Source organism: Rhineura floridana, chromosome 6, assembly GCF_030035675.1.
Source record: "Rhineura floridana isolate rRhiFlo1 chromosome 6, rRhiFlo1.hap2, whole genome shotgun sequence".
Classification (NCBI taxonomy): Eukaryota; Metazoa; Chordata; class Lepidosauria; order Squamata; family Rhineuridae; genus Rhineura; species Rhineura floridana.
The window spans coordinates 22,620,071-22,646,951 of NC_084485.1; the positions used below are offsets into that span (position 1 = coordinate 22,620,071).

Consider the following 26,881-nt stretch of genomic DNA (forward strand, 5'->3'; position numbering starts at 1 on the left):
TTAATTATGCTATAAGAGGCACTGCAGCCATCTCTACCAGATGCTGATTGAGGGTCAGTGTTTCTCATAAATTAGTTCTGAAAGGATTTGTTACTTCTGGGTCAGCAAATATGTCCAGGGAGCGAGGCGAAAAATGGGGAGGGAAAACTAATAAACCCTCACTGGAAGGTCTTTGGAGATTCTTTATTCAGTTCTGTATCCAAACCGCTGTTCTGCCATGTAGCTAAATATGTTGGGAAGTTAACCTCGGCATTCAAAGATCTTTTGACTCTTTTTTTCCATCATCCTAAAACGTGCATGAATACTCTCAGAAGTAATTATTTCAAAGGTGTTTGCATTGTGTGTTCCTTTCTCCACTTCTCTCTCAGTTTTGCATATCTGCTTACGTCCTCATTACTAGTGGATTAGTAGCCTCAGTGTGCCTTTTTATTATGTCTCAGGGAAGGAAGATTTTCAGGAAGATTTCCTTCAATCTTTGTTGAAGATTCTTGTTGGGAGAACAAAATGCTAAAAGCGATCTATTCCTGGATTGGCTACCATAACTGCAACCACTGTCAATTTAGATTCCTGTGATTTCATAATTGAATCCTGTGATTTAAATTAAAAAACTTGTCACAGGCTTCAACCAGGCTCCAGCTACAGCCAGTCATGTCCTGAGGTGGGAAAGCCAGCTTTCAGTCCAAGGGGATGCATTTAGGGATGACTGCTTCCGGTCTATGTCAATTTTTCATGTGTTCCTAAGTCTGTTCTGTCCTGTTTCCCCATTAAGCTTTTTTTTAAAAAAATAAAAGTAAAATCTGTATGAAAGTTCATACTTAAATACTGAAACATACAATGCATATTTTAATATGCATTTCAGCTCAACGTACACATTATTTTTTAAAATAAATCTATTCATTTCAGTTTTGTAATAAGAAGGAATTTTTTAAAATCCAACAATCCAATGCAGAGCAGCCATGCAAATTCATGTCAAGATTCAAACAAATCAAAAGATTTCATCAATCCAATTATATAATAAAATTAAGTGCCAAGTGTAAGATATATAAAGGACAGGTACACACTCTCTCTCCCCCCCCATAAATATATATGAATACATAAAATACAGTTTACCCCAAGAGACCTCTCCACAATGTTCCATGTGTTGTGGGCACAGTGTACACATTTCTGAACATTAAATCTTTGGTACATTTTAGAGCCAAGAACTGTATTGCAGGATTTGCAGGTGTGAAATTTGAATGGTAATTACTTTACGATCCATATGTTAGGCTGGGAGATGCAAATTTAAGTTGATTTGCTGAACAATGCGTGCCGAACAGAAGCCCTCTCCTTCCCTGGTGCAGATGCGTAGTTAAAATGAGGCAACAGCTGAGTCCCAAAGTAGGACTCAGCAATCAAAGAAAACAGGAGCTTAGGCAGACAGCCCTCATGCAACAGGCAAGGATGTGGATGGTGTGCGGCAGGGAGGCCAGGACTATGGGGTGCACCAAGAGGAGTGACAGATTGACTCTGCTGGTGCACCAGCGCAATCTCGACTCATCACCCCCCCCCGCCCCACTACACCCCCATACAGGTAAGCTGCAGCTATGCCAGTGTCAGAACGGCACCTCCATGGTATCGTTCCACCCTGCCTGCTGGTACTGCAGCCTAGGTGGTGCCTTTGAAGCACAGAGCTCAATCTGTTGGATTTGCAGTTGGGACAGAATGCTCACAGTGCAGGAGTTATAGCGCCATAGCCTGGCTTCTTGGTTCATTTCTCCCCGAGCACCTTGCAAACCTATACTAAACAACTGCTGCACCAGCTGAAACATGCTTGGTAAGAATGGCAATATTTTACATCACCTTGTACCCCTGAGTCCAGTTTGTAAATAGCCACATGCCTGTTTGTGTGTAGGGATGCCTCCAGGAGGCCAGCAAGGATTTCCCCCCTTTCCTTTCCTTTTCCTTTTTTTAATAGAAGGTTCTAATCAGACTACTGACGATGACTAAACTAAATATGGAAGGGCAGGTGAGGTGCTAAAATTGTTAACAGCCCAATGATTTTTGTGGGCTTGTTTACAAATCATTTCTACATGTTTTGCAATTAGGTGTCTATCTAGTCATTAGCAGCCTAGACTTTCTGTGCCTTCATGTAATTGCTTATGATGGAATGTACCAACAATTAGGGATGTAAGGAGACATCGTTTTCCGTTCCACCCTGTATTTGTTGCATGCAGCACTGTTTCCGTTCTGCTGCAGTTTGTCTTCTACCAAAAACGACGTTATTTGTCTTGCTGTTTGCTTTGGCAAAATTATGTAAATTATGTCATCATTAAGTTATTCCACTGCATTCATTTTGATGTAAATAAAACACAATGAAATTGGGGGGGGGGAAACGTAATCAATTATGTACCAGTTGCAGACTGAAAGCACAAATATCAGTTGTATCACTGGATGAATTTCCATTCTGGATTTGAGACAAATAAGTAACATTGGCAACTTCCACTCCTGTTTCTGTTTTTGTTGGTATTCTTTGACATCCCTACCGACAGCTACCAAAATATGTTGTGAAAATGAATTTTTGAGGTTAAGCCAGGGCTATGCAGAAGTCAGCAGCTAGGAATAATAGTGATCTCATGGGTTGGTTGTAAGTATGAACAAGAGACAGTCTACAATTCGACATCTATGTACACGGAATTTATAGCACCATTTCATGTTGAGGATTCCCCCTCGCTCCACCACAATCCATATTTCAAATTTAAACAGCATTTTGCAGTCTGGTGGAGAGCTGCTGAGAAGCTGGGCTGTTACACATGTGCTATTGTATATGAATGCATTAATCATCTTGTTGGACCATGACCCAAAACTGAAAAGGGCTTTGCGTATTAAAACATTCTATTTGAAGGTGTCATAAGTAGACAAGCCATGGTAAGTGTTTAGAATTAGTGTGCTGAGCAATTAACAATATTTGCCTTAATATATTTTTTTTCTTTGCACAGCTAAGAACAGAGTACCTCGGCACTGAGCCCAATAAAGTGTTTTAAAAAGTGTGTACATTTATAATCCAGGAAAAGTGTGAGCCAATAAAAGCTGCCCATTACCTATTTTATCTCTCTTTAAAGCAATGTTACCAAGTGAAGAAAGCAAATTGTAAGAGCAACTGCTTTGATGTGGAAGAAATTCAGGCTGCAACCTATACACATTTACCTGGGTGTAAGACTCATTGAACTCAAGGGGACTTCTGAAGTGAGATGGAAGATACAGATCTGAACTACCGTGATTTAGGGTGCTTGGGACATACACACATTGGAGTGGGGCTGTGACTCAGTGGTAAAGCATCTGATTTGCCTGCACAAGGTCCCAGGTTCAATCTTCAGCATCTTCAGATAGGGCTGGGACAGAGCCCTGCCTACAGTCCTGGAGAGAGCTGCTGCCAATCAATGTAGACAGTACTGAGCTAGATGGAACAATGATCTGACTTCCCTATAAGGCAGCTTCCTGTGATTCACATGAGTGCACACACACATATCCCTGCAGTGGTGTGGGAGCTGCCTCCACAGTAATGGGTTCTTACTTGTGTTTGGGCTCATCACAAGTTTTTCTCAATCTGTGTTCCAGCCATCTTCCCACCTGCCTCAGTGCCCAGCTTCACAGACTGTTTAGAAGGCTAGAGTATTTGAAAATGATTGTGTCAGGTGCCTGAATGGTCTTCCCTTTTCAGTGGGCAACTAGGTCTTTGACAGGAGCACCAGCCATGCCCACTTGGAACTTTGCCCCCTCCCCCGGAACCCTCAGCAATCCATCAGAATCTGTTAGCTTCTGGAGGTGGACCATTTTACCAGGTCCACCAGCCTTGCTGAAGGGAAAGATCACTGGGAGTCTAATCCTCAACAGGAGGTGATCTGATATTGACAAAGGAGTATGTGTCAAATGCCCCACTTCACATTCTTATCCTCCTGTCCAGTTGAGAAAATCAAATCCAGAGTGTATCATGTGTTGCACCAATCACTTATTGGGCCAGCCCCATGGCATGGATGTTGAAGTCCCCCAGGACAAGCATCCTAGAAGTCCTCAACACCAATTAAAAAGAAAAATGCAGGCAAATTAAAGGCCTGGTCAGATGAAAAGAAAGCAGACAATACTAAATGAATCTCTCTGGAAAGGAAGTTTCAGGGACAGGGTGCCATGTCTGAGAAGGTCCTGCCTCTGGTCACCAATGACTTTAGTTTAACTGATAGGGGAACACAAAGCTAGTTTATGCATCCTCCAAAAAAGAGGACATGCAGTATCCAGAGTGCAAAAAAGAAGATACAGATTTGCAGATGCCAATGTATATGTGTAGATACAAATTTAGGTAGAGATTACCATAGTGCGGGACAGCTCACAGGTCAGGTGATCTATTGTGTGCTCGGTCAGTTGTCCAGGTGCTAACTATTGATGCACTCCCTTCTGACTTTTTTTGGAGGGGCTATTTAAAATGGACTTGCACCAGACAGATACAGGATGCCTCCAAATAAAGGATTGTCCTCTGACAGCCGTTCAAAAAAGAGGACTGTCCTCTGTAAAGTAAGGCATATGACTACCCTAGCCTGAGCTGCTACCAGAGATGGCAGTACCAATCTGGGCTAGATAGACAAATGTTATGGCCCTGTTATAAGGCAGCTTCCTCTGTCAATTTAGCTGTGGGGTATTTGTTTGCTGGGAATAGCTGGGAGGAAGCTGGTGAGGCCATTTCACTTTGAATGAAAATGTGCTTGCATTGTACATAGCACATTTAATCTTCAAAGGGTTTCATAATGAATTCTCCCAGCCCTGCCCATAAATTGGTATTGCTGCTTTAGCAGATGAGCAAGCTGGCAGAAGTGTGATAAGATGCTTTCCCGTGGGTATGTGTGAGTGGTACAATCAGGGTTGCATCCTGAATGTCCTTTGAGCAATGCTGAGTCAAGTTAACGAACGGGTGGGGGAAGAAGGGAAGGGATGGTGTTAAGAGATCTATATTCTGAAGCCTAACATGTCTTTCCCCTTAATGCTATTTGCATAAATCATGTTCATGCAAATAATTGCATCACTTTTTAAAACGATTAGCTTGTTTCATGCCATCCTGATGCCACATGGATAAGGTTGCATCCTTGTGCTTAGAAAAGCCTGGCTAGATTAGAGCAAAGGTCTACATAGGCCAGCATCCTGTTTCTCACAGCAGCCAACTAGATAGCTATGGGAAACCCACAGACAGCACATGAGCACAATAGCACTGCATGCTGCCTCTGGTCCTGGAGGTAGCATTTAGCCCTTTTCCCTCCATGACCTTGTCTAATTCCCTTTAAAGCCACTCGGTCAGTGACCACATCTTGTTACGTCATGTTACTTACTTCAGAGTAACAATCACCCCTGGCCCAGGACTTGCATAGGTTAAAACCTGTGCTTCCTATATAAATGTGCAGTTAAACGATGGAAATGCATGTTACTTTTCTGCTCTTTGACTGTTCTGATTGCTGGGGCAGCTGGGAGAACAGTCTACATAAATAGCTAAGAACGTGATGCAGTTCCAAAGTGGTTGCAATGGGATTTTTATAGGGATCAATATAGGGTGCTCCTCCTGATCTCTACCTACAGTATAAGGATAGGTGGTAGCATGATGGGCTGTTACAGGGCTTTATACAACATGTCCCATATCTTCATTTGACTCTCCATCTCTGCACAATACAAGTTACTCATGTTCCAAGGCGTGTGGAGTAGGTGGGTGGGCTCATCCATGTGCTGCACCTACTGTATGTGCATTCTCTGGTTGGTGTTTGTTTTTTTTTTAGGGCCAAAGTTCCTAAAAACAGCTGTTATGCTAGGGAAGGAAGAGACAGGGTGGGGTCAATAAAAAGACCTGCTGATTTGGCAATCCCCCCCCCCCCCAAATCACTCTGTAAATGCCATTTTAGATCAAACTCTGTTTTGTAAATGGGGAGATATAGTCATCCATACCTTGATCCCACAGGGCCACATCTCAGTGGCACAGCACTAAAGGAAACTGACCTTTAGTGTGGTGGCACCTTTCATGTGGAATTCCCTCCCCTTAAATATTAGGCAGGCGCCATCTGTTATCTTTTCGGCGCCTTTTGAAGACTTTCAACAAGGGTAATTAATGAATCAATAAGAAGAGAGTCAATGAAATGACAGGAAGCAAACTGTAAGGATTGTAACGGAGAGCTGTTGGTGTGGACACATCCTGTGACATGTTTAGCATAATGACCGTGAATAAATGAGTCCATCTAGCTCTTCGTTAGTGAATCTGATGTGTTTTTTCGGTGCAACTATCTTTCAACAAGCCTTTTAAGTTAAGACCTTATCCCAGTCTGCATCTGTGTTGGAATTGCTTTTTAATATGTTTTTTTAAAAAAGTTTTTTTTAACCCTTTAAAAAAGATGTTTTTAAAGCTTTTAAAAATGTTTTTAAAGTTGTTTTGTTTTGGTGTATTTTAAGGTCTGTTTTTATGATATTTTGATGGTTTTTAGTGCTTTTGTTTGCCACCCTGGGCTCCTGCTGGGAGGAAGGCGGGATATAAATCAAATAATAATAATAATAAGTTTGATCCCTGACATCTCCAGGCAGGACTAGGAGAGACTCCTGCCTGAGGCCCTGGAGAGCTGCTGCCAGTCAGTGTAGACAGTATTGAGGTAGATGGACCAATGCTTTGACTCAGTATAAGGCTGCTTCCCATATTCCCATGTTACCCTCCCTGCAATCTGTAGCTTACTATGGTTATCTCTCTGAATTCTCTTTGCCCTTGTTGCTTCCCTTTGCTATCTGAGCATCCCTGTCAACAGCTGGAACAGCAGGGGAGAGCTAGCCATGGAAGATGTATATATATTAAAGCAAATCAAAACAAAGCATAAGACTTGGTCAGTAATTAAAGAGCAGGAAAAACAATGAAATCTCTCTAATACCTATTTCTGTATTCAGTTGCTGACTATGGGACATGATAGGTGGCAGATCCATTGTTTTTAGAATGGGAACTTTCCAATGGGAACTTCCCAAATCATGTAGAAAGAGGAAGCCACAGGTGGGTAAGCATCTGATAGAAAGAGTACAAAAGGGTGCACAGATAGTGTGGGGTTCCAGCCAGGAGAAAAAAGTGCCTGGGGTGATAGCCTGTGCAGAGGTAATCTGCACGAGAGAGGATTCCTTACTCACACGTACAGATACAAAAAGGCATCACTTTCCATTCTGCCCTGTATTGGTCACGAGCAGCACTGTTTATGTTCCATTGCAGTTTGTCTTCTGCCCCAAACTACATTGCTTGTTTTGCTTTCTGTTGTGGCAAAATTATGTAATTTACATAATTAAGTTACATGGTCAGTTCATTGTTCCATCCCATTCAGTGCAAAGAAAATACAATGCAAATAGGGCGCAGAGGGAGAATTTAATCAAATTATGTATCATTTGCGGACTGAAAGCAACAGCAGCAAAACCTGGATTGATTTCTGTTCCAGACATGGGAAGCAAACACTGCTGACGTCTGCTCCCATTTCCATTTCCATCAGAATTCTCCGACATCCCTACTCATGGGCCACGTTTGCTGTTCATCTCTGTTCCACACATGCTTTCTACTTGACTGGGTTAGGTCTGACTTTAAATCAGAGCTTGGTAAAGTTACTTTTTTGAACTACAACTCCCATCAGCCCCAGCCAGCATGGCCACCGGATTGGGCTGATGGGAGTTGTAGTTCAAAAAAGTAACTTTACCAAGCTCTGATTTAAATACATGGATCTGCTACAATCACTTCTAGTTTGGCCCTGTGTCTTTAATGGCTTCACTCTGAACATAAGAAGAGCCCTGCTGGATCAGGCCAAAGGACCATCTGGTCCAGCATCCTGTTCTCAAAGTGGCCAACCTGATGCCTATGGGAACCTGAGCACAAGAGCACTCTTCCTTCCTGTGGTTTCTAGCAACTAGTATTCAGAAGCCTACTGCCTTTGACATCAGAGTTCATCGCCTGCTTTTAGAGCAACCCTCACGACAAACTTCAGACAACAACAATAAAATATCACCATTTTTGAAAATATTTAGGAAAAGGCACAGGGATGAGGGAGGGTCAGAGCAGAGCTTGGAAAAGTTACTTTTTTTGAACTACAACTCCCATCAGCCCCAGTCAGCATGGCCACTGGATTGGGCTGATGGGAGTTGTAGTTCAAAAAAAAGTACCTTTTCCAAGCTCTGGGTCAGAGTCATCACAGATGAGGCACAGGCACTATCCTGTTGGTGCCAGGGACAATCAACCACATTTCATACAGCACTCCACAGCTGCAATCCTGCTAGTGTCAAATGTGTGTTTGCAGGTGTGTGGGTGTGGATGGGAAGAGAAGTATATTATCCTGGTGACAAAGCATTGTGGTTAGAATGTGACAAAGTAATCAAGCACAACTTGGAGGAAGAACAATTGCATTCTCCACAACAAACGAGTAACAAGTTCACTCAGTTAAAAGAAAGGATTGCCTGGAAAGGCGCTACTATAGACCTCTGACCTTTTGTTGTTTAAATCTAATTTTGCACATCCATCTTTAAAGAAAGCACATGTTGGCCATCTTCTTTTGCTTTGTTTTTGACATGCAAGCTTTTGATTCCTTTTATGCTGTTTTGCATTTGCTGTTATTTTTTTAATTTGGTTTTTAATAGCATGATATTTTGTTAGGTTTTATTATTTAATTGTTAGCTGCCTCGGAGCGGGGTGGGGAGACCCTTATTGCGTTGGAAAGGCTGGATAGAAATATGTTAATAAATAGAATAGAATGTTTGGTTTTCTGCAAATGTGAAGCAAACAAATGGGGGGGGGGAGAAGCACTCAGTTAACCCCCATTGTGGAAAGAAAAAACAGTTATTACAGGAAGGAGAAACTGATATTTGCTATAGGTAAGGAGTGTGGTGTAGTGGTTAAGGTGTTGTACTACAACCTGGGAGACCAGGGTTTGAATCCCCACATAGCCATGAAGCTCACTGGGTGACTTTGGGCCAGTCACTGCCTCTTATTCTCATGAAAACCCTAGTAGGAATCGACTTGAAGGCAGTACATTTACATTTTTAAGGATGGAGGAAAGGTCCATGGCTCAGTGGAAGAACATCTGCCTTGCATGCAGAAGGTCCTGAGTTCAGTCCCCGGCATTTCCAGGTAGGGCTGGGAGACAACTCTTGTCTGAAACCCTGGAGAGCCTCTGCCAGTCAGTGGAGGCAATCCTGATGGGCCAATGGTCATACTTGGTATAAAGTAAGCTTCCTGTGAGGGCTCTTGGGAGCAGGCTGCACAGAGTAATTAATGAATCAATAAGATGAGAGTCAATGAAATGACAGGAAGCAAACTGCAAGGATTGTAATGGAGAGCTGTTGGTGTGGACGCATCCTGTGACATGTTTAGCATAATGACCTTGAATAAATGAGTCCATCTAGCTCTTCGTTAGTGAATCTGATGTGCGCGCTAAGAATTTTTCGGTGCAACTATCTTTTGCAGAGGATGGGAAGTAGACAGTTGACAGAAGCAGCCTCAGATGATTCAAAAGTATTACTAATATCTGTAATGTGCACTTCAAGGTTGCCACCTCTGATTGCTGACTCAAATATTAGAGGGCCATTGGGAGCAACAAGCTCTGGTGCATGAATCATAAAGGTCATGGAGCCGCCTCTAGGACTTTGCTAAAACCAAGTCGCTCTCTCTTTGTAGTTACCACTTGCTCCTTTACTTCAATCTGCTGTCTAGCCCACCACACATGAGTGCCTCACTAGTGCCTCATCAGAAACCCCATGATTTTTCTAAAAAATGTAAGAATGTGTGGACGGTATTGGGATGTCAACATCAGTCATTCTTACTCACAGGGTCCTGGAATCATTAATGGTCTGGATGAGGCTGACAAATTGAAACTCAGTCCAGACAAAGACGGAAGTGCTGTTGGTTCATCTGACCTTGGAGATTGTGTCTGGCCTCCTTCTGATGGAGCTGCGCTCCCCTTGAGGGTCAGTTTCACAGCCTGGGAGTGCTGTTAGATGCAGCCCTGCATGCCAGGGGCCATTTTGTGCTTTTCATCCACTTACTCCACCTGCTCCTGAGAAAAGGTCATCCTGTCGTAATTATCTGTGCCATTGGAACATCTAAGGGTAGTATTCCACTCATTTTTTGCACTAGCGAGAGGATTAGTGCTAGCGCAATGGGATTTTCCCCCTCCTCCCCCTGTGCATGCCCTGTCCCCAAGTCTGTTCTGGGGGCTTGGGGGAAAACCCAGAACAGCTTTAGGGGGCACACTGGGGGAGGAGAGAGGGGAAATTGTTCTGTCGTGCAAGGACTGTTCCATCGCCTGCTAACCCTAACCTTAGTGTTATGTTGAATACAACCTCATGTTGAATTACGGCAATACGCTTACCATACGAGCCCTATTTGGATGCGCTGCTCACATGCAAAGGCTGCGCATGAGTGGGGACAAGTGTGCCAAGCTCCATGACTTGCGTTGCTCTTCTTGTTGCTCTCCACAAGTTGAATGCGGAGTTTGAAGTGGGCATCCTACTCTATTCATTTTCTAGGGCTGTAAAGCATGTGAGGAGTCTCCACAAGTAGAGGAGCCCCCACACACACTTCAGACTTCACCCTTCAACTTATGGAGGGTGGCGGGTATATCAACAAGTATGTGTGCTCATCCCTGCTCGCATTTATGAGCAACGTGCTTGAAAAGGGCTACATCGAGCTGTCTGTGGCTGTGGACACACTGGCTGCTTCAAAAGCAGTGAGAATGGTTTTCCTGGCTGTGTTCTGAACCTCGGCTGGGTACACCTCCCTTCCCCACTGCTGACTTCACATCTTTCAGGACTGCCCACAACCAAGTGTTGGGCCAATCGTTGTCTCTGCCTGAGCCTACAGCAAAGTGTTTCCATTGGCCACACCTTGAGGGGCAACAGGATGATCTACCAATCAGTTGTGAAATCTGTCGGAAGCAGATTTTTTTAAAAATGCGCTTGAGCTGATCCAACCAGGTTTTAGTGTAAAAAGTAAGTGCCTCTACTCTGTGTGTGGTGGACCTGTTGTGAACTAGGATCCCGTGTACTGAATGTATCTCACAGATGCTTAAAAATCTGTGCTGGCTTTCAGCATGATTCTAGGTAGCCACAATTAAAAATGCTGGCTTTGACCTATAAAACTAAGACGAGAGTTTGCGTAGGGTTGTCTTAGTTCATATGAGCTCCTATATCTGCCATCCAAGACTGTGCTTCAGATGCCGTTGCCTTCAGAAGCTAGAGGTTTTCATTGGTGGCATCCAGGTTGTAAAGCAAGGCTGGGGAACCTGTGGTACTCCAGATGACATTGGGACTCCCAGCTCCCATCAGCCCCAGTTGCAATTAGAGTTCTAGTCCAGCTTTGGGCTTAACATTTTTGACTTTGTTTAAATTTACTTGACCATTTGGTAGGAGGTGTTGAGAATGGCATTTTCACCTCTTTTCACCTGTTCATTATGTTGCTGCTCTTTTTGATTTTCTTCTGTTTTTAGTTTTGACTTACTAGTGTTTTGTTTTTTGTTTTGGCAAGATTTCTGCTCTAAGGTCTGTATTGTCAGGACAAGGGCTAGAAATATTTTCAATTGAACATGGAACAGAGTTCACGGAATGGGACTTTCCCCATTCCCTCTGTAGCTAAACCCCCGTTCTGCTCCTGATTCAAGGTATAATACCCACCCACCCCATAAAGAGTGTCATTGGCGACCCAGATGTGGATCACCAAGCTGAGATATTATTTCACTGCAAAGAGCTAAGGCATCCAAGCCTTTTGAAAGTTCAGGATCTGTTTGAGCATCTTTTCTTTCTAATGATACCCATTGAATTAAATATACAAACCAGCGCTTACAGCAGGGATGGGAAACCTTTAGCCCTCCAAATATTCTTGGATTTCATTATCTCTGACCATTGGCCATGCTGGCTGGCAACAGGGGTGTAGTTGTCTGGGATCTCAGGGGGTCTTAAACACCTTACTTTTGGGGGAGCAGGGTCCCTATGTCTCCAGCGTCCTATGAGACAATCAGCATGAAAGTGGAGTGTATTAGCCACTGAGAAGAATCTTTCAGCATGCTTCCCTTGTTCTTTCCTGCTGATTGGAGCCAACCAGAGTGAAAGGAGGTGAGTCAGCCACCGAGAAGACTCTTCTCAGTAGCCAGCACACTCCCCTTTTATGCTGATTAGCTCCTAGGGACATCTGCTATTGTGGGATAAGGCGCACGTGGAAAGGACTGAGGAGTGTGGAGATGGTGACGGAGAACAAGCATGCGAGTGAGGACGTGTGGCTATGAGGGGATGTGGTGTCACTATCACGAAGGGACTCTGCTAGGGTTGCCAGGTTCAGGGCCTGAGACTGATCCTGTATCTTTAGGAGACAAGAAAGTCAGCCAAGTGCAGGTGTTCTTGCAACCCTGTAATGGGAAAAACCACAAGGCGGAATTCTCCCTTCTCCCTGCACAACTTGTAAAGATACAGAAGACCTCTTGGTTGCCAGGCCCGGCAATTTGCCACATTACTCGCTGGGACTGATGGGAGTTAGGAGTCCAACAACATCTGGAGGTGGGCCACGGCTTTCCCATCTCTGCCCTACAGTTTATAGCTAGAATCTGGGCTGGGAGCAGGGGGTGAAGGAGATTCTAAGATGCTCAACTGTGGACCAGGAAGTCCCCATTTCTGCCATTGGTTCACTAGAAGGCCTTAGGCCAGCCAACTCTTTATTAGCTTCAGCCTCTGCCCCATTTGCAGTATCATGTTTTACAGGATCAGCCTGGAGCAGATGGTGCTCTTGCCCAGGCATAATGGCTCCTGGTCACTCCCATGCATGGGGAGGAGCTGCAGTGCACAGTCCCTTCTCATCCAGCCACTTTCAAGGCCACTTCAAGGGACACTTTCATAAATATTTCCCTGCAAGAGCAGTGGGCCTCTATACTGTTGGTAGAAACCCCATCCTACTCTTCCCCGCTTCCATGCACAGACATAGGGTTGCATCCAATGCTAGGCTTGCTCAGAGTAGACCCATTGAAATGAATAATCACATCCGTTAACTGCCATGTGTCTACGCTGAGTAGCACTAACATTGGATACAACCCGATACATACCACGCGACTCATAGAGAAATAGGATGCTTTACGGATCAACCCAAAAGCGTGAGTTTCATTAGGTGTGATTTTTGTTTTGCAGTGGAACATGACAGAGAGTTCTATCACCAGCGCAGCCATCGCCGCGAGTTTCGCTTTGACCTCTCCAGAATCCCTGAGGGTGAAACAGTCACTGCTGCTGAGTTTCGGATTTACAAGGATTACATCAGAGAACGCTTTGACAATGAAACGTTCCAGATCAGCGTCTACCAGGTCCTCCAGGAACACCCAGGAAGGTGAGCCTCATCAGTAACTCCATGATTTTTCTAAAAAAGTAAGAATGTGTGGGCAGCATTGGGATGTCAGTTTCAGTCATTCTTACTCACAGGGGCCTGGAATCATTAATGGCCTGGATGAGGCTGACAAATTGAAACTCAGTCCAGACAAAGACGGAAGTGCTGATGGTTCATCTGACCTTGGAGGTTGCGTCGGGCCTCCTTCTGATGGAGCTGCACTCCCCTTGAGGGTCAGTATCACAGCCTGGGAGTGCTGTTAGATGCAGTCCTGCATGCCAGGGGCCATTGTGTGCTTTTCATCCACCTGCTCCTGAGAAAAAGTCATCCTGTCCTAGTTATCTACGATCCTGTCGTAGTTATGTACAAGGCATCCCTGTGCATGCCTTGTCCCCAAGTCTGTTCTGAAGGCTTGGGGGGAAACCCAGAAAAGATTTATAACACCCAGGAAGATGAGTGACTGCAGAAAGACCCCAGTCTGAGCTGGTGATGAAACAGCAAGAGCCAATAACACCAAATTTATTTATTTATTTATTATTTGATTTATATCCCGCCCTTCCTCCCAGCAGGAGCCCAGGGTGGCAAACAAAAGCGTTAAAAACACATCAAAACATCATAAAAACAGACCTTAAAACACACCAAAACAAAACAACTTTAAAAACATCTTTAAAAAGGGTTAAAAACATACTGTTTATAAAAAAAAATATTAAAAAGCAATTCCAACACAGACGCAGACTGGGATAGGTCTCAACTTAAAAGGCTTGTTGAAAGAGGAAAGTTTTCAAAAGGCGCCAAAAAGATAAGGGAGACGGTGCCTGCCTAATATTTAAGGGGAGGGAATTCCACAGGGTAGGTGCCGCCACACTAAAGGTCCATTTCCTATGTTGTGCACAACGGACCTTCTGATAAGATGGTATCTGCAGGAGGCCCTCACCTGCAGAATGCAGTAATCGACTGGGTACATAAGGGGTAAGACGATCTTTCAGGTATCCTGGTCCCAAGCTGTATAGGGCTTTGTACATCAAAACTAGAACCTTGAACTTGGCCCGGTAGCAAATGGGCAGCCAGGGCAATTCTTTCAGCAGCGGGGTGACATGTTGGCGATACCCTGCTCCAATGAGCAGTCTTGCCGCCACATTTTGCAACAGCTGCAGCTTCCAGACCAACCTCAAGGGCAGCCCCACATAGAGCGCATTACAGTAATCCAGCCTGGAGGTTACCAGTGCGTGGACAACAACGGTCAGGCTATCCTGGTCCAGAAACAGCCGCAGCTGTCTTACCATTTCAAATTCATTTCATTGGGAGCTGGAACAGTTGTCTAATGCTCATTCAGACATGTGTGTTCACCTCCTAGCATCTCCTCCCTTCATGCTTACATCTGAATGTGTGAACAGCTTCTTTTGGAAGTAGCTGCAACTGAGGTGATATGAAGTGATATGAAAGCTCTGTCTGCGGTGGTGTTTGATCTGTGACTGAAAGGTCAACATGTGGGCCTGGCTTTCATTGTGCCAGTTCATGGAGGAGGCAGGAATTAGGCCAGGAACATAAAATAGCCAGCCGATTAGTGGCTCTGTTATCACAAGTGTGAGGCTTAACCCCAGCTGCACAGATACTGCTATTAGATCTTATGGCTAGCTGGAGCAGGTCTCATAAGAATCAAGCCAAAGGTCTGTCTAGTCCAGTATCCAGTTCTCACAGTGACCAAGCAGAAATGAGTGGCCAACTCATTTTGCTGAGGGCCTATCAGAGTAGTTAGTGTCACTTGAGTCTTGTAGAAGGCTCTGATCAGTTCTGGGTGGCTCATTAGGCTACATCTAGGACTGGATACCAGAAGACCTGAACTGAGACCTGGTTCACCTCTGAAGCTTTTCTGTGTACGCATTTGCATTATGGCTTGGTTGCAGAGCCTGTAAGACATGGATTGGAAATCCCAATCCTGGCTCCAGTCTTGCCAGTTGCCCAGCCCTGCTCAGTGTTTGCTGCAAAACAAGGGATGATGCCTTTGTTCCCCTGTGTCTTGATGTGACTTTCCTATGGTGTAACTGATTCACTGGCATACCCTTTGATTTTCTTTTGTGTTGCGTCTTCTGTGTTTATGGAACTGAATGAATAATAAATCAAGCCCTTGTTTTTTTCTCCTTGACTAAAAGGGCTGGAAGAAGTGAGTTTGTTTAGCTTGGAATAAGTTCCGTGATCGTGGATGCTGCTCTTCCAGCACTCCATCCCACTCTTTGGAGGCTAGAATAGGGAGCGCTAATCCATTATTGCTGCAGAGTAAAATTATTGGTCACCAGGGGAGGAAAGTTCCAAATGTGTATGTGTGGGGGAAGGATGACTCCCTTTGATCTCTCTCGCTGAGGGTTTTCCCCTCCAGGCCTGCTGTTTGCACAGGACTGTAACTAACTACAGGAAAACAAACGCATTATACAATTTCCCAGGCTGACTCACGGCGTGCAATAGCATGCACTGTGCATTCATGTCGGCATGGGAATTCTTTTCTTTTTAAAGGCTGGCTTTTTTTTTCTGAGTCAGGTTAGTAATAAAAGCAGTCGCTTTAAAGAAGCAGCTGCTTTTCTGTCCCCATTTTTTTAAAAAGAAAACTTTCGTGAATCGTGGTTTGTGGGTGAAAGACGGTTGAGTCAAGCGGCAAAGGAAGCACGAAAGCCTTTCACCTCTGGAAATTCCACATCAGATGTTGGCGTGTGAGTCCAAGAGCGATGCTTTCTCATCCCTGTTTCCTGGGGGAGTTGTTCGGTCAAATGTTGGTTGCAACTTGAAAGCCCTGGGATGAGTTTCAGCGGCAGAAAGCTGGCTAACAAGCTGTGTGGTCTCTTTAATGCAAAACAGTAGAGAGGCCTCAAAAGCACTGTCTGTTTTCCAAGCTGGCCTTTTATAAGAGGAAAAGGGAGTGCTGGTGTGGCTTTCAAATTCTGGCTCAAGGAATCTACGAAGGTGTCTTATACCAGGTTATATTATGTGGCCATTTAGGCTGATACTGTCTACTCTGAGCAGGTCTCTCCAGAGCCTGGCAGATGTCTTTCTCCTTGGGCTCCTTTGGGAGGAGGTGCAGGATAGAAATTTATTATTATTATTATTATTATTATTAGGTGGTACATCACTGGAGTTGCCAAGGATTAAACAGGGGATCCTCTGTATGCAAAACATGCAGCTCTACCACTGACATGCATTCCACCCAGGGGTTCTCTGGAAGCTTGCTTATTTACTTTCAGAATTTATATGCCCATTTCCAAGTCTGCAAAGCAGTTCAGAACATAAAACAACAAAATGAGCAGAACAATAAGCTATAAGGAAAACCTTTCCACCAGCACCCTCCTCATAAAATCAGAGTTTTACCCTGGGTGCCCCAGTGAAAAGATTAGTAATGAAAGGTGAGTTTTCCTGAAAAAGAACATAGGATGCTGCCTTATAGCAAGTCAGACCATTGGTCCATCTACCTCTGTATTGTCTGCACTGACTGGCAGTGGCTCTCTAGAGTTTCAGGCAGTTGGCATTCCCTGTTCTACTTGGAGATGCTGGGGACTGAACCTGGGACCTTCTGCCTGCAGAGCAGATGTTCTGCCGCTGAGCTAAAACCGAATACGTGTGTGCAGCTGCAGGAGAGTGTTGTGTTCTGTGACATATTCTGTTCAAGCAAGAGAACGATGAGACTCAACAGCTCAGCCCTTGCCTCCAAACATACACTCTAGAACTGAGGTGGACAACCTGTAGCCCTCCAGATGTTGTTGGACTCCAGTTCCCTTCAGCCCTAGCCAGCATAGTCAGTGGTCAGGGATTATGGGTCGTCCCACAGCATCTGGAGGGCCACAGTTTCCTCTCACTCACATTCTGCAACATGCCCCAGGAACACTCTGCAGCACATTTGGGTTCCATAGCAGATGCACAGACAGTGGCAGCTGGCGGCTTTGTGTCAGCTGGGCAGAAGAATCCTAGAAAGTTTGGACTAAAACCCAGAGCAGATTCCACTGCCCTACTGATACGGAGCCATCAGCCGCCACTGTGCACAGGAGTTTATCGACACAGCCAGAAAGGGGGTCATTCTATTTTATTTATTTAAGACCATTTCTGTATCATATATTATACAACAACTGAAACACAAAATTACAGATATACAGTAAAACCATCAGTACAAACTAATACCTTCCTTGAAGATAGAAAGTTTGAAAACTGCAGGTTTGGTGGATAGAAGGGCCAAACTTAACATTATATAGTTTTGTCACTTGGTGGTTCTGGACTGGAGACTGTGGCTGTATACACACCATAGATTTAAAGCACATGACTTCCCCCAAAGGGGAATTGTAGTTTGTTATGGGTGCTGGGAATTGTAGCTCTGTGAGGTGCAAACTACAGCCCCCGTGATTCTTTGGGGGAAGCCATGTGCTTTAAATGTATGGTGTGTGGAGTCAGGAGTTCCCTGTTGCTGTTTTATCCTTGTTTTAGAGCAAATACAAGGCTCTTGTCTAGCTGCCTGATTGCTCTGTCCACCAAAAGAGCCATCAGTGCACTAGGAACCATGAAGGATCAGAACTCTATGAACAGTCCACACGTCACAGTTAAATGCATGTTGGACTTGATGGCCTTATAGACCCCTTCCAACTCTACTGTTCTTTGATAATGGTAGCCCAACTGCTATCACATCTCCTTCCCTTCCATGCAACATTGCCCTGGCAGAGTTCCAAATATGTGTTTGCAACTGTGAAGGAAGTTGAAACGCTGGAGTAAGAAAAGCTGTTTGGAAGAGGTAGTTTGGAGAAGGGAAAGGGTGAGTGGTGAAAAGATTAAGCCTCCTCCCCCAGCTGCTTCTCTGCTCTTAGTCATTGTCTTCCAAAGCTATTCATTCATTTTAAAAGGAGCATCAAACTACCATTGCACATCTCCATGGGTTAGATGCAGGCTTACTTAAGTCCAGCTGATTTCAGTGCATTTACTTTAACTGTGATTAAATCTGGTTCCATCCCTATCCTATGTGTGTAAGATCCATAGATAGAGTTGTTATTGCTATAATCACCATACAAAAATAACTGAAGAAACTTTGCTCATTATCTCCCTAAGAATCAAACATATTAGTGGCTGGCATAGTTTAGCAGCTGTAGCAGCAAGTGAAGTGTTATTCTCCTCATCTGCTAATAAGTAGTTTGTTTCCTGCTGAGCCAACAGATGCATGGATTGGGTATTAAATTGGGGAAGTTATTTGGACCTTTATGTTGTCATGAAGACGAGAGGTCAAATACTAAGTAAGGACTTCTGCAACCCCAATTGAAGTCATATGAGGCAGCTACCGGGCTGAAGCTAAGTAGATCTAGGTCTGGGTCAGGGCCTGGATGGGAGACCACTTGGGAATGTCATGTATGCAATGAGTTCCATGATGGAAGAAAGGCAGGCTTTAAATTTTTTATATATATAAAAATCCAAATGTATAATCTTTTTAGAATCACCTCTCAAGAATTGTTTGAATAATGAGGGGTCTGCATTCAAGCACCTGTTGAACCGATTTCTCTGTGGGTTTCCTGGATTAATTCGCACAAAACCTGTGAATAATGGCCCTCCATGTAGTCAGAAGGCTCTGGGCGACTGTAGAGCTATTGCTTCTGACAGCTAGTGCAGGCATCTGTAGAAATCCCTCTCAGTAGTGTTGTTTGCTTGATGGCTTACCTTTTGCCACCACCAGGCTTTTTCTGGTAGCAGAATGGAAGGAAGGTATTACAACCTGTTTGCAGCAACTTTAGTGTTAGCAGCTAAAGGAAGCCAAATACTGCTAAAGGAAGCCAGATACTTGCTATTAAAAGTCCCTTCCGTGTGCCAAATTTGATCATTTAAGGCACATGCAAATTTGATCATTTAAGGCACATGCAAATTTGATCATTTAAGGCACATGCAAATTTGATCATTTAAGGCACATGCAAAGGCCTTAGAACTAGGTCCACATGGTTTCCAAAAGAAATGCAAAACTGCCTTATCTGAACAAGATTTTGGGAATGATTGAGTTTGATTCAGAGTGCATATACACAGACAAACACATGGCTGTATATTTTTGTAGGGCACTTCCATATTGTCACTATTTTGAGTGGGATTCAATCACACACTGGCAAATTTCAGTTGTGCAATTAAAGTTGATTTGGAGTTCTTGTGCAACGAACTCACTTTTCTCCCCAAACTGAACTTTTTGGAATGATAAAAATGATGGGAAAATGCACTAGAAAGTGTGGAATAACAGTTGTTTAATGTAACACCATCTGATCTCCCTGCAAACAAATCAAAATGAATGCTTAATAAATACACAGTGTCATTTAACCTCCTTGCAAATGTTGTGCCAACAAACCAGGATGAGTGTTCAATAAGCAAGCCATCTGGAAACAACCATAGCATCATTTGTAGTGTTGGGGTTTCCCCCATTTGTTTGGTATTACATTGTACTGTGCATTTACTACATATCTATCCTACACATTCCAAAATGCTTCCCAAATTTCTAGAGACATTGAAAAAACTTGGATGACTTTCCCACCAGTGTTATAAAATATCTCTGTTTTGGGTGGCTTTTAGGTGCCCCAGGTTAAATTGGTACTGGATTGGGATTGATGAGATAAATATTTCATCCTTCTATGATGGATCAGTTGCAAAATCGTGATGGAAAAAGAAGAATTGAATTGCTTCATTAGCTTTGACTCAGAACACCAAGGGTTAATTCAACATAGCACCAAGGTGAACGTTCTCTCCCTCTCCTCTTCCCCCACACCTCCTAAATGTGTTCTAGGTTTCCCCCAACCCTTCAGAGCAGATTTGGGGATGGCATGGGGCATCTATGGGGGGAGGAGGGGTGGGAAAGTCCTGTTGTGGTAGTGCTAATTGTTACAGTAACTCTGTTGTTTAATTGAATATCGCCCCAAAACTAATTCTACCCACCACTTTGGAATAAAGCAGGTGAATTCAGTGACACTCAACAGGATTTAATCTCAAAGAGTTCACTGGAAATAGCCTGAGACATTCCTGGTGGGGCAAAAGTGCAAGGGGTTGCTTGCCTTCAAACACATTTTTCCTTCTTCGTGGTCTCTGCGCAGTCCCACTTACGCAGCTTTATCGCCACACTCTAGAGGCTTCCAAACTTTAACTGTGTGCAGTTGCAAAACTCATACATGTCACAGCACAGATGACCATTTGCAGAACCATATAACTCACAGGTAAACATCTCTTGCTTATCTTTCATCTCTGATTGCTCTGGTCTTCTTCTGCAGGTCTTTATGTTCTTCTGTTTGCTCATTGCTCGTTAAACCCTCATATCTCTCCCTCTGTTTTGCGACTCCATGCTATTTTCTCATCTTGCTACTGGTATCTATGGAACAGTTAATTTTTGCTCACTTTTTTCACTCTTCCTCTCAGTCTTTTTTTTTTTTAAGCCATAAACCTCATTTGTTTCAGCTCTCTTACATCTAATTCTATTTGGCCTTCTCTTTCTTCAGCTTTTAGTTTTACATTTTTTAAACCCCTATGTGAGTGTTCTGAAGCTGAAGCTGTATTAATGTGATTTTCTAGGACGCTAAAGCATGCAGGGACCCTTTACAAATACAAGAGACTCCCAGCTGCATACAGTCATCCTCCAGCTTACGGAGGATGACAGAAATCACTACAGGGAATGAACCCGCATGGCCCCACTTCAGATGTAATGACAATGATGGAGAATTAGATTTCTTACCCACCCTTCATCATGAGGGCGGGTTACAGCTATTTTAAAAAGCAATGTTTGAAACAGATTACCCTCAAGAGAATAGGATGGGTCCTTAAATATGTATCTCAGGTGTCAAACAGTGGAGGCTGGTGGCTCCAATGTCAGTGGGGCAGTGAATCCACTCTGGACTTTCGTGTGAACTTTCAAGGAGCTATTCACTGCCCCACTGACATTGGAGCCACCAGTCTCAACTGGTGTCCAAGGCCAGGGTCAAGAGGTGCACCTTCAGCAAATGACGAAAGACTGCACAAGAACACCTGCCTGAGCCTTTAGCTTTCTTAATGTCTCAATTAGATTGTGAGTCCGTTGGTCAAGGTCTGTGTTTTGTGCTTGTTGTTGTTATGTGCCTTCAAGTCAATTACGACTTATGGCGACCCTATGAATTAGCGACCTCCAAGAGCATCTGTCATGAACCACCCTGTTCAGATCTTGTAAGTTCAGATCTGTGGCTTCCTTTAGGGAATCAATCCATCTCTTGTTTGGCCTTCCTCTTTTTCTACTCCCACCTGTTTTTCCCAGCATTATTGTCTTTTCTAATGAATCAGGTCTCCTCATGATGTGTCCAAAGTATGATAACCTCAGTTTCATCATTTTAGCTTCTAGTGCCAGTTCTGGTTTAATTTGTTCTAACACCCAATTATTTGTCTTTTTCTCAGTCCATCGTATGCGCAAAGCTCTCCTCCAGCACCACATTTCAAATGACTGGATTTTTGTTTTGTTTTGTTTTGTGCAGCACTATGTAATACACACTAGTGGCTGGTGAGGGGGTGCAAATGGGGCCCCGCTGCTCTCCACAGAGGTGGCAGGAGTGGCAGGTTGGCTCCGCCACCATGCACTGCAGCAAGCTCCTGCCCCTCTCCCTCTCGGTCAGCAGCAGCAACCCGCTGCGTTCGGAAGCCGGGTGCGCAGCGGTGTCCCACCCGCGACAGCTCACCGGCTGCTACAGTATTAATGCATTTAGCACTTCACAAACCAGAAATACTATTTACTTGCTTACTTACTATGGGCAGTATTCAACTAACTGGTCCTGTCAGTGCCAGGATTCCCGCTTGCGCAGTGGAACTTCCCCCCTTGTCCTCCCCCTCTTGCGCCCCATGCACCCTCCCCAAATCTGCTCCAGAGGTAGAACCCCTAGAACAGATTTAGGGGACGTACAGGGGAAGGAGAGGGGGATCACATTATTATGTTGCACAAGGAGAAACCCTTGCGCTGGCGGAATGGTTGCCATAGTGCTGCGTTGAATACAACCTAGTATCTCAATACCTCTTTTCAGGTAATTATTGAAGTGGATCACATCAATAAAAAAGAGAGCCCTGCCATCAGGCTTACAAACTAAAAAGGCAAAGCACACAAGGAAAGGAAGTGGCAGAAAAAGGCAGAGAAGGGAGACCAGTTCTTTGAGGCTAGAACAAAGTGATGAGCTACAAGCATTTATATCCAGCTGGGCTGATCTTCCCATGTTAGTTGCTCTTGCTTGAGTAGCAACTGGTGGGCTCTTGTTCCTCTGGCCAATGGATGGGGCCAGAGTGTCCCTGCTCCTGTCGTCCCAGGGCAACTGGCATCTGGAATATCCTTTCTGGCAGGGAGCATAGAAGGCAGCACCTTGCAGCTGCCCCTTTTCTGGGCCATGGATAGGGGCAGGTTGAGGTCTCCCCCTTGCCGTGATGTTTTCCCAGGAAGATAGGGGGTGCAACCTTCCAGCAGCCCAGTGGCAGAGCACCTGCTTTGCCCACAGAAGGACCCCAGGTTCAATCCTTGGCATTTCCAGGTAGGGCTGAGCGAGACTGCTGCCTGAAGAACTGCTGCCAGTCAGCATGGACAATACTGAGCGACATGGACTAATGATCTGACTTGGTATAAAGCAGCAGCTTCCTATGTCCCTGTGGCTGTTTCATGAACACACATAGATGGTCTTATCTTTGCCTATGATCACCAAGTAACTAGTTACACAAATATCTATGCAAAGTGCATGTTTGGAAAGTGTGCAAGTCAGCAGAACAGGCCTGACAATGAAGGTGATGTTTTTGCATATCCAATTACCAACCTTGCACAAGCAACTACAGTACCTACTCTAGTATAAACAGAGATGTTGTGGCTGTTTGTGCAAGCTTGGCATATATTAGCTATGGAAGCAATATACTGATATGGAAACTCTTATAGTTAGATAGATCTCTGAAAGTGAGTGCATGTGGTTGTGTGTCCGCAAGTTGCATTTTTGTTCTACTTCTCCTATCCAGCCCCTAAGATGCTCATAGCATGAGGGATATTTCTCCTGTATGATTTGGCAATTACTTGTCTTTGTAAATGCACTCTCATAATGTTAACAGTTGCAACCCAACCACCAAACGTGTTTGATTTCGCAAGGGCATATTGTATTGTCAGTATGTGTGTGTTGGGAGAGGGTGGGAGAGCCTTTGTGAGAACCATAGATAGAGAAATGAAGGACTGTATCACCTTCTAGTGACATTTCCCCATAAAAAAGGGACTGTATTTTTCTTTATTTACTAGGGCCTTCGTCCCTGCATGCTTTGCATGCCAACCCTACATATACAGACACACACCAGGCACCCCCCCCACACACACACATCAGGCACTCCCAAAACACCCACCCAACCCACAGACAACTCTTCAAAGGGCCCCTAATCCCAGGCCCTTGCCACCACCCCACCTCAACCACTTACCTGCCTCCTGCCCTGTTGCTGCCGCCTGCTCGCTTGCCCATGCACCCCAATGCTCCCTTGCCCACCTGCACTCGCTCTCTTACCTGCCCATCCCCTGCTCACTCACTCAGTCGCTCCCTGCTTTCTTCCCCACTTGCTCACATGCCCACCATTCTTGCTTCTCTCACTTCCTCACCTTGCTTGCCTGCCATCCTGCTGCCGTGCTCCATCCCTATGTCTGACAGCATGACGGCTTACAAAAATATTATATAATTAGATTTATTTATTATTTCATTTAGGAATTGCTTCTTTTGAAGCATCTTGAAGCAATTTCACAACAGAAAAAAAGCACGTATAACAATTGCTTACATAAAACAGTTGAAACAATTCCATATATACAAACAATTTCAAAACTAATGCAGATACTGACTGGGATACAAATCTACACCTAGAAGGCTTGTTGAAAAAGGAAGGTCTTGGCCACTGGGAGAACAGGACGCTTGACTAGATGGGCCATTGGCCTGATCGAGCAAGGCTCTTCTTATGACATGGAAAAGACGATAGAGATGGTGCAAGTCTGATATGTAATGGGAGGGAGCTCCAAAGAGGAAGTACCAACATGCTGAAGGCCCTACTCCAACATTGTGTGGAATGGATCTCCTGATAGGATGATATCTGCAGGGTGCCATCCTATGCAGAGCACAATGATTGGTTCACTATATAAGGGATGTGATATTTTGTACTGATGCATAAATGGTGTGCTGATGCATAAATTCACTTGTGCGTATTCATCACTTGATGACATGCAGAACTCCCTACTTTGTACGTTGCAAAGTATTATCTTCTGAAGTGATGTTAGTTGACATGAAACCTCTGTGTGTAGGATTTCCTATACAGCTTGGGATCAGGATACCTGAAATTTCATCTCACCCCTTGTATACCTGGTCAATCACTGAGCTCTGCAGGCGAAGGCCTCTTGCAGATACCATCTTATCAGGTTTGTTCCACACAATATAGGAAACAGGCTTTTAGTGTGGTAGTACCTACCCTTTAGAATTCCCTCCCCTAAAATATTAGACAGCCGCCATCTTTGTTGCCTTTTTAGCGCCTGCTGAAGACCTTCCTCTTTCAATAAGCCTTTTAAGTAGAGACCTTTATCCCAGTCTGCATCTGTACTGGAATTGTTTTTTAAGATGTTTTGATGGTTTTGTCACTTTTTATTTGCTGCCTGGCGATCCTCTGGGAGGAATGGTGTGGTATAAATTTAATAAATAATAATGTCATTGAAACCTTAAAGAAATGAACCAGCCTTAAGTTGGGCTGCTTTTGAAGGCAATTTGGAAGTTCTAGCTGGTACAAAATGTTGTGGCCAGTATTTATTTGGGACACATGTTAATAGTTTTCAGTATCTTCTGCCCCACACTTAAAATCTAAAAAATATCAGGGAAGTATTTGCTTTGGGGCATCATGTCTTTAAATGTGCATAAGTATTCTAGTAAAAAATAATATTGAAGTAAAGCTTTGTATTTGCTTGAATAAAACATGTGTGGTTTAATGTCATATTCATATAAAACATTACATTCATATTAGTTGTATATACTTTGTTTTACTTTCCATGCAATCCTATATATGTCAATGTAAGCCCCATTGAGTTCAGTGGGACTTATCCAGGTAAGGATTGTAGGCTTAATATTGTTTTAACGTTTTTTGTGTTACTTATTTTGGAGCAGTAAATGTTGTTAAATAAATACATTTTACTTTTATTTTATTTTTATTTTCACAATTGTGTCTCTTTGGTGCTACCTTGTGTATCAGGGATGGCCCATGTGATGCCTCCAGATGATGCTGAACTCCAGTTCCCATCAACTCAAGTTAGAGTGGCCAACAGTCAGGGACAATGGAAGCTGTACTCCAACAACCTCTGGAGGGCACCATGTTGGCTATCCCTGCTGTATATTGTGATCCATGCTCGCTTTCAGTATTGCTTAAAATACCAAGCTTACATGTAGTAAGATGTCTTGATTTTTCATGAAAATTCTCTTCTTTTTGAAAGCTATCTCGTTCTTCCTTTTTTCTTTCATCACTTTTTAGGGATTCAGATTTGTTCTTGCTTGACACTCGGACAATCTGGGCGGCAGAGGAAGGGTGGCTTGTGTTTGATATTACAGCAACTAGTAATCACTGGGTTGTCAATCCACAACACAACCTTGGCTTGCAGCTATCAGTGGAAAGCATCGATGGTGAGTTTCAGAAAGGTCATCACTGGCAAATCTCCACTTCGCCTCCACTATGCAGTTTGTGACCAATGCTTTTTAGAGATGGTGACATTTTTATGTCCCAAGCCCCCATTCTTGCTGCCTGCTTACCTCCGATACCTGGGGTCTGATTAATAATGGAGCATCCTGGGGCAGCTCCATAGGGACCTGATAGTTTCAAGGGCTGTCACTCACAGCTTTCATTTGTTTTTAAATAACTGGCCCTCATGATTGCTGAGAAGAGTTTGCAAAGGATGGGCTCAGCCTATTGAAGTCTCTTCTGTGCTTTGTGTAGGTCAGGTGTGGGGAACCTTTTCCCCTCCAGATGTTGCTGAACTACAACTCCCATCAGTCCCATTAAGCATGGCCAACGGCTAGGGATGATGGATGTTATAGTTCAGCAAATCTGGAGGGTCAAAGGTTCCCCACACCTGATGTAGGTCTGCACCCCTTTCCCACAACTATTGCTTCATGCCCTCTAGGGTCCACTTTACTTCTGTTATCCCCATATCTCTTTTCCCCTACATTCAACATTATGCTCCTTCCCTTCTGGACCCATTTTCAGCAACTTCTTAGAATACTCCCAAAGGCACTGTTCTGCTCTAGGTGACGATCCCAGGAGAACAAGGGTTCTGGTCAATCGGGGACTTCAGCAAGCAGAGTCAGGGGACACAAAGGAGGGCCGAGCAAGGCAAGGCATCTCCAAATTCTGGTGAGGTTTCAGGCCGGACAGCTGCACGGGAATGTTGCATTCGGCGACAGGTGACCCCAGACTGAGCCTCTGGCAATGAACAATCTGGCGGCAGCATCCTAGACCAATTAACATGTCCAGAATTTGTTTGTTTGCTTGGTTTTTTTTAAAATACTT

General features: G+C 44.1%; 1 protein-coding gene across 1 annotated transcript in view; it reads left to right on the top strand.

Annotated features, from left to right (window-relative positions):
- The window catches only part of BMP7 (bone morphogenetic protein 7), a 109,874-nt gene that overhangs the window by 69,401 nt on the left and 13,592 nt on the right, over positions 1-26,881 (top strand). Inside the window, exons 2-3 of the mRNA XM_061631190.1 lie at positions 13,171-13,363; positions 25,850-25,998. Coding sequence (XP_061487174.1) covers positions 13,171-13,363; positions 25,850-25,998 — 342 coding nt within the window. The remainder of the gene's footprint in view (positions 1-13,170; positions 13,364-25,849; positions 25,999-26,881) is intronic.